This window comes from Lontra canadensis, unplaced genomic scaffold (genome assembly GCF_010015895.1).
Source record: "Lontra canadensis isolate GAN:19392208 unplaced genomic scaffold, GSC_riverotter_1.0 scaffold199, whole genome shotgun sequence".
In the NCBI taxonomy this organism is placed as follows: domain Eukaryota; kingdom Metazoa; phylum Chordata; class Mammalia; order Carnivora; family Mustelidae; genus Lontra; species Lontra canadensis.
Genome location: NW_022631193.1, coordinates 498,721 through 507,364, shown reverse-complemented (window position 1 = coordinate 507,364; position 8,644 = coordinate 498,721). Strand labels below are relative to the sequence as shown.

The 8,644-nt window shown below is 38.9% G+C and overlaps 1 protein-coding gene across 1 annotated transcript; it reads right to left on the bottom strand.

The window, feature by feature from the left end:
* Window positions 1–1,487: 1,487 nt before the first annotated feature.
* Window positions 1,488–8,208, bottom strand: LOC116861471 (olfactory receptor 2T11-like; the record flags this gene model as incomplete). Its single annotated transcript, XM_032848092.1, is given in 3 exon segments — window positions 1,488–1,518; window positions 7,318–7,659; window positions 7,661–8,208. Coding segments are annotated over 3 exon segments (921 nt in total), but the record flags the coding sequence as incomplete, so codon positions are not given.
* Between the last annotated feature and the right edge of the window lie 436 nt (window positions 8,209–8,644).

Genomic DNA, 8,644 nt, shown 5'->3' with positions numbered 1-8,644 from the left:
CATAGACGTAGCATGGAAGTATGCATATATCACACACATAGACATAGTGTGGAAGTACGCATAAAATAGTGCACATAAAAATATACATCTTATCAAGTTATGTCTATACAGAAAATTCTTCATAAGTTTTCCTTCTCAGTGCAAAATAACTGAATTGAATCCATGTCCTGTTGATGAATAACACAGAATTGGACAATGTATATTTTCTCCCTTAGACATAACCTTCCCTAGGATTCTGCTATGAAAATATCATGGAAAAAGGTACAGTAGTTCTCTTTGATGTTAAATATCAGAGACTATCCCTTTTGAGTAGGTATGTAAGGCATGAATATGCAACATTCAGCCAGTTTAACTTACTCAGTATTTACTGTGGCCTAGTAATGACAGTCACTATTTTTTTTATTGTCTCTATTTCTAAAAATTTTTTAAATTTATTTTCAGCGTAACAGTATTCATTGTTTTTGCAACACACCCAGTGCTCCATGCAAACTGTGCCTTCTCCAATACCCACCACCTGGTTCCCCCAACCTCCCACCCGCCCCCCTTAAAAACCCTCAGATTGTTTTTCAGAGTCCATAGTCTCTCATTGTTCACCTCCCCTTCCAATTTCCGTCAATTCCCTTCTCCTCTCCATCTCCTCTTGTCCTACATGCTATTTGTTATGCTCCACAAATCAGTGAAACCATAAGATAATTGACTCTCTCTGCTTGACTTATTTCACTCAGCATAATCTCTTCCAGTCCCATCCATGTTGCTACAAAAGTTGGGTATTCATCCTTTCTGATGGAGGCATAATACTCCATAGTGTATATGGACCACATCTTCCTTATCCATTCGTCCATTGAAGGGCATCTTAGTTCTTTCCACAGTTTGGCGACCATGGCCATTGCTGCTATAAACATTGGGGTTGAGATGGCCCTTCTTTTCACTACATCTGTATCTTTGGGGTAAATAGCCAGTAGTGCAATGGCAGGGTCATAGGGAAGCTCTATTTTTAATTTCCTGAGGAATCTCCACACTGTTCTCCAAAGTGGCTGCACCAACTTGCATTCCCACCAACAGTGTCAGAGGGTTCCCCTTTCTCCACATCCCCTACAACACAGGTTGTTTCCTGTCTTGCTAATTTTGGCCATTCTAACTGGTGTAAAGTGGTATCTCAATGTGGTTTTAATTTGAATCTCCCTGATCGCTAGTGATGAAGAATATTTTTTCATGTGTCTGATAGATATTTGTATGTCTTCATTGGAGAAGTGCCTGTTCATATCTTCTGCCCATTTATTTTACATGATTGTCTGTTGTGTGCGTGTAGTTTGAGGAGTTCTTTATAGATCCTGGATATCAACCTTTTGTCTGTACTGTCATTTGCAAATATCTTCTTCCATTCCGTGGGTTGCCTCTTTGTTTTGTTCACTGTTTCCTTTGCTGTGCAGAAGCTTTCGATTTTGATGAAGTCCCAATAGTTCATTTTCACTTTTGTTTCCTTTGCCTTTGGAGACATATCTTGAAAGAAGTTGCTGTGGCTAATATCGAAGAGGTTACTGCCTATATTCTCCTCTAGGATTCTGATGGATTCCTGTGTCACGTTGAGGTCTTTTATCCATTTTGAGTTTATCTTTGTGTACGGTGTAAGAGAAGGTTTGAGTTTGATTCTTCTACATATAGCTGTCCAGTTTTCACAGCACCATTTATTGAAGAGACTGTCTTTTTTTCCACTGGATATTTTTTCCTGTTTTGTCGAAGATTATTTGACCATAGAGTTGAGGGTCCATATCTGGGCTCTCTACTCTGTTCCACTGGTCTATGTGTCTGTTTTTATGCCAGGACCATGCTGTCTTGGTGATCACAGCTTTGTAGTAAAGCTTGAAACCAGGTAACGTGATGCTCCCAGGTTTATTTTTGTTTTTCAACATTTCCTTAGCGATTCAGGGTCTCTTCTGATTCCATACAAATTTTAGGATTCTTTGCTCCAGCTCTTTGAAAAATACTGGTGGGATTTTTATTGGAATGGCATTAAAAGTATAGATTGCTCTAGGCAGTATAGACATCCTAACAATGTTTATTCTTCCGATCCAAGAGCATGGAATGGTCTTCCATCTTTTTGGGTCTTCTTCAATTTCTTTCATGAGTGTTCTGTAGTTCCTTGAGTACAGATCCTTTACTTCTTTGGTTAGGTTTATTCCCAGGTATCTTATGGTTCTTGGTGCTATAGTAAATGGAATCGATTCTCTAATTTCCCTTTCTTGATTTTCATTGTTAGTGTATAAGAAAGCCACTGATTTATGTACATTGACTTTGTATCCTGCCACGTTACTGAATTGCTGTATGAGTCCTAGTAGTTTGGGGGTGGAGTTTTTTGGGTTTTCCATATAAAGAATCATGTCATCTGCGAAGAGAGAAAGTTTGACTTCTTCATTGCCAATTTGGATAGCTTTTATTTCTCTTTGTTGTCTGATTGCTGTCGCTAGGACTTCTAATACTATGTTGAAGAAGAGTGGTGAGAGTGGGCATCCTTGCCGTGTTCCTGATCTCAACGGGAAGGCTGCTAGCTTTTTCCCATTGAGGATGATATTTGTTTGGGTCTTTCACAGATAGATTTTTTGAAGTTCAGGAATGTTCCCTCTATTCCTATAATTTGAAGCGTTTTAATCAGGAATGCATGCTGGATTTTGTAAAATGCTTTTTCTGCATCAATTGAGAGGACCATATGGTTCTTCTCTTTTCTCTTATTAATTTGTTCTATCACATTGATTGATTTGCGAATGTTGAAACATTCTTGTAGCCCAGGAATGAATCCCACCTGGGCATGGTGGATAATCTTTTTAATGTGCTGTTGGATCCTGTTTGCTAGGATCTTGTTGAGAATCTCAGCATCCATAATATGTGGTCTGATATTGGTGATATTCGTCTGAAATTCTCCTTTTTGGTAGGGCCTTTGCGTGGTTTGGGGATCAGAGTAATGCTGGCTTCATAGAAAGAGTCTGGAAATTTTCCTTCTGCTTCAATTTTTTGAAACAGCTTCAGGAGAATAGGTGTTATTTCTTCTTTGAAAGTTTGGTAGAATTCCCCAGGGAATCCATCGGGTGCTGGGCTCTTGTTCTTTGGGAGGTTTTTGATCACTGCTTCCCTCTCGTGACTAGATATCAGCCTACTCAGGTTGTCAATTTCTTGCTGGTTCAATGTTGGGAGTTTATAGTTTTCCAGGAATGCATCCATTTCATCTAAGTTGCTTAACTTATTGGCATATAACTATTGATAATAACTCTGATGATTGTGTCTACTTCCTTGGTGTTAGTTGTGATCTCTCCCTTTTCATTCATAATTTTATGAATTTGGGCTTTCTCTCTTTTCTTTTGGATTAGTGTGGCCAATGGTTTATCAATCTTGTTGATTCTTTCAAAAAACCAGCTTCTAGTTTCATTGATATGTTCTACTGTATCTCTGGTTTCTACCTCATTGATCTCAGCTCTAATCTCGATGATTTCCCTTCTTATGTGTGGAGTTGGTGTGACTTGTTGTCGATTCTCCAGTTGGTTAAGGTGTAGAGACAGTTGGTGTATTCTAGATCTTTCAATTTTTTTGAGGGAGGCTTGGATGGCTATGTATTTCCCCCCTAGGACTGCCCTTGCTCTATCCCATAGGTTTTGGACCAAAGTGTCTTCATTCTCATTTGTTTCCATGAATTGTTCCAGCTCTTATTAGATCCCTGGTTGATCCAAGCATTCTTAAGCAAGGTGGTTTTTAGCTTCCAGTTGTTTGAGTTTCTTCGGAACTTTTCCTTGTGATTGAGCTCCAGTTTCAAAGCATTGTGATCTGAGAATAAGCAGGGAATGATCTCAGTCTTTTGGTATCGGTTGAGTCCTGATTTGTGACCCAGTATGTAGTCTATTCTTGTGAAGGTTCCATGTGCACTTGAGAAGAATGAGTAGTCTGTTGTTTTAGGGTGGAATGTTCTGTATATATCTGTGAGGTCCATCTGATCCAATGTGTCATTCATGCTCTTGTTTCTTTATTGATTTTCTGCTTCAATGATCTATTTCTGAGAGAGGCATGTTAAGATCTCCTACTATTAATGTATTCATATCAATATGACTCTTTATCTTGATCAACATTTTTCTTCTGTAATTGGCTGCTCCCATATTGGGGGCATAGATATTTATAATTGATAGATCATCTTGGTGGATAGTCCCTTTAAGAATGATGTAGTGTCCTTCTGTATCTCTGACTACAGTCTTTAGTTTAAAATATAATTTGTCTGATATGAGAATCACTACCCCAGCCTTCTTTTGAGGTCCATTGGCATCAAAGATGCTTCTCATTCCCTTCACTTTCAGTCTGGGTGTATATCTTGGTTCAAAATGGGTCTCTTATAGACAACATATGGATGGGTCCTGTCGTTGTATCCAATCTGCAACCCTGTGCTGTTTTATTGGCACATTTAGGCCATTTACATTGAGAGTGATTATTGATAGATTTGTTTTTATTGACATTTTGTTACCTTTGAAGTCTTTCTTTCTGTAGATTGTCTCTATATTTCTGTTCAATGCTATTCTTGGGATTTTTCCTCTTTTATAGAACCCCCCCTTAATATTTTCTGCAGTGTTGGCTTGGTGGTTGCATAGTCTTTTAAGCCTTGCCGGTCTTGGAAACTCTTTATCTCTCCATCCATTTTGAATGTCAGTCTTGCTGGATAAAGTATTCTTGGCTGCATGTTCTTCTCATTTAGTGCCCTGAATATATCTTGCCAGCCCTTTCTGGCTTGCCAGGTTTCTGTGGACAGGTCTGACGTTATTATGATGGGCTTTCCTCTGTAAGTAAGGAGCCTCTTTGTCCTAGCGGCTTTCAAGAGATTATATCTACAATTATGATTCCTCAATTTGACTATCGGGTGCCTTGATGTTTTTCTGGAATCTATAATTTTGGGGGGAGACTGTTGGGCCTCTAGTACATGAATGCTGGTTCCATTCGCGAGATTGGGAAAATTTTCCTGAAGAACTTGTTCCACTATATCTTCTAGAATTCTTTCTTTCTCCTCCCCTTCAGGGATTCCAATAATTCTGACGTTGGAACGTTTCATGGCATCATTTATTTTCCTGATTCTGTTTTTGTGGCTTCTAAGCTGTTTGTTCCAGGCTTCCTCCTGATCCTTTCTCTCTATCTGTTTGTCCTCCAGATCACTAATTCTATCTTCTGTCTCTGTTACCCTAGCTTTGAGAGAATTTAGATTAGATTGGAACTCGTTGAGAGCATTGTGAACCTCATCCCTGATAGCGTTCAGCTCTGCCCTAACATTGTGAACATCATGTCTGGTCTCTTTCATTTCCACCCTAATCAATTCCGTTTGGTCATCCATGTTTTTCTCCTACATAGCTATTGCCTGGATAATTGTTAGTCTGAATTCTCTTTCTGACATATTGTCTATTTTGATAGCTCTTAGCTCTGTTGCAGAAGGCCCATCCTCTGTATTTTTTTTTCTGTTGGGCATTCCTCCTCCTAGTCATTTTGGTGAGAGATGGCTGAACGATCTAGCTGGATGTATTGACAGTGGTGCAGTCAAGGTGCACCCTGAAATGGTTCTGAGCAATCAGGATTCCCCACCCAAATGAGAGAAAAAAGAAAAGAAAAAGAAAAAGAGAGAGAGAGAGACAGGAAAGAAAGGAAGATAAAAGAGAAGGTTCAGCCGAAATGGGCCCCAAGGTAAGATTTATGAAGTATACAAACAAAAACAGACAAACAAAAAGACTGATAAAAGTATATGACAAGAGAAAAGTAAAGTTATATACATATGTATATATATATATACATATATATATATATATCAGCAGATAAAGGAAGAACCTCGTAAAAAAAAACCCCAAGTGTAAGATTTATGCATGATCAGGATAAACACAAAAACACAGAAACACTGGTGGAAGAAAAAGATGGGAGAGTGGTTATAAATTCTCATTGTGGGCGAGGAAGCTTGTTTTGATTCTTCCTGGATGTATCTTGATATCTTTGTTAAAAGACTCAACTTTCCTAAGATAAAGGGGGATTAAAAATTGGTTTACCTTTAGGGGTAGCATTTATTGGGGAAAGGGGATTACCTTGAAGTTTCACTCTATATGAATATTAGAAAATAAAAATAAAAAGGGAATCAACTAGACTAAACTAAACTAAAATTTCAAAAAAAAAAAAGAAATTTAAAAAATAGAAATGCAAAAGAAAAACATAGGTGTATGAATCAAAAAGTTCAGGTTAGAAGGTTATTATGGAATTTGATGTAATGGGCATCTCACTGTGATTGTAAATAGGTTAAAAATTATCTATATAAAAAAAATGAGCCAAAATAGTGGGAACAAATTAAAAATAAAAGTTGTCCTATGAAGTAGTGGTGGTTGTTCTCTTGTTGTCTTTTTTTTTTTTTTTCTTTCCTGGTTGGTTTTCTGGGGGAGGGGCCTGCCATGCGTGTTTTCAGTCAATGATGTTCTCTGAGTTAAGTTGTCCCACCCCCCTCAGTGGGTTGGCCTCTGAGAAAACTGTTTTTTTCAGGGTTTTGTTCTCTGGATATTTTATGTTTGTTCACTTTTTTTTTTTCTCTCTCACCTTGTCCGCTTTTGATGGTCCCTGGGGACACAGGATTTTTTGCTTGTACCCAAAACCATGGCAGTGGCGGCTGTTTGGGCAGCTCCAAACCGCCAGAGAGGTTCCAAGCAGTGATCGCACATTTAGAATTTCCCGATGGCCCGGGCTGGGAGGAAAGTCACTATTTTTGCACAGGTGTATGAAGATGATCATAGAGGTTAAAATCCTCTGATGGAAATCCAATAAAGACCAGATTAAGTTTGTCTGATTTCTATCCTTTGTCATTTGTGAATTGGTATTGCTTTACTTTATTATAACAAAAATACACAGTTATTGGCAACAAAATTCCTTAGCTTTGTAAGGCATTTCTGGGTTAAGGGTGAAAGGAACCTTCACAGGTTTGCTGTGAACTCTAAGATATGCCTTTTCCCCCCTTTATTAGTCTGTCAGACTAGAACCAGAATCAGATGAATTCTTTAACTGACGTAGTAATATCTCATTTTTGGTAGCTAGCAAAAATGTATCTGCATAACTAATGAAAAATCTTTGATTCCCTCCCCTAGTAGCAAGAAACCAGCCATGGAAAATCCTCTTGATTGTCAATTATAAGTAATCTTTGACAGCTGACCAAATAGTCATCTTTGAAACTGGGCAATAGAAAATGTTCTTAGGAAGACCTATTGTCAGTTTATTGAATTCTTAAGCATCACTTGTGGATATTTTTTGAGTAGATGAGATTTGTAAGAATATCTTTTAAATGTCCCCATGACATCCTTGTTTCTGAGACTGTAGATAAGAAGATTGAGCATGGGTGTGACAATGGTATAGAAGGCTGACACTACCTTGTCCTGCTCAGGAGTGTGAAAAGACTGGGGCAGAACATAAGTGTAGAAGGCAGCCCCATAGAAAATGCTGATTACAGTTAAATGGGATGAGCAAGTGGTAAAGGCTTTCTTCTGGCCTTCAGCAGAGTGCATTCGGTGGACAGTTAACAAGATGACAGAGTAGGAAGTTGAAATGATAGAGATGGGGATGAGCAACATAAGTACACAGCAGATGTACATTAGAGTTTCATACAAGGATGTGTCAGCACAGGCTGAGAACTGCAGGGATCTCACAGAAAAAATGGTTGATACTGTGGGAGCTATAGTAGGGGACATTCATGGTGATGGGGGTGAGCAGAAAGCCATCCAGGGACCCACCAAACCAGGCATCAACAGCCAGCAGGAGACACACCCTGTGATTCATCAGGACTGGATACCTAATAGGGTTACAGACAGCCACATAGCAGTCATAGGCCATGAGGCCCAAGAGGAAGAACTCTGAGCCAATCATGGTCAAGTAGTAGAAGATCTGGATGCCACCACCTACAAAGTAAATGGTCTTCTCTTTAGAAACCACATCGACCAGAAGTTTTAGGACAGTGGTACAAATGAAAAGGGTGTCCATGATGGACAGCTGACTGAGCAGGAAATACATAGGAGTATGGAGATGGGAGTCGACCTGAATCAAGACTATCATGACCAAATTTGCAGTTACAGCCACCACAAAAATAGCAAAAATAACAGGAAAGACGATCCCTATAGCTTTATTGTCCACCGGAAGCCCCAGGAGGATAATGTCAGAGGGTAAAGTTATATTCTTCATTGATATTGCTGATGGCAGCTCCAGCAAATCAGGAAGCCACAAAGACCAGGAAGGAAAAGGAGAGAGGACACTTTCAGTATGGATGAAGCTTACAATGTAGATGACACCTCAGAGAGTGCTGGATGGGCTGAAATTTTCTAAGTCAAAATGCTAGAGAAAAATGAACAGACCAAGAGACAGATGTTAAGATAGAAACTGCTGATCTCTTTCTCCTCATTGGAGAACAACAATTTATATTATGTTTATGTTCATGCTGCAAGACATAGATTATGCTAGCTGCATAAAAATGTTGGTATTTGCTATACCTGGATTAGGGTTTAACTATATATTTCCTAGTCAAGCTCTGCATTTCTGGCATCCAGAATGTTGTCCAGTCTATAGTAGCTCTAAGTCAATACTGGTTGGGTAAGCCTCATTGATTCACTGATTATTTGGA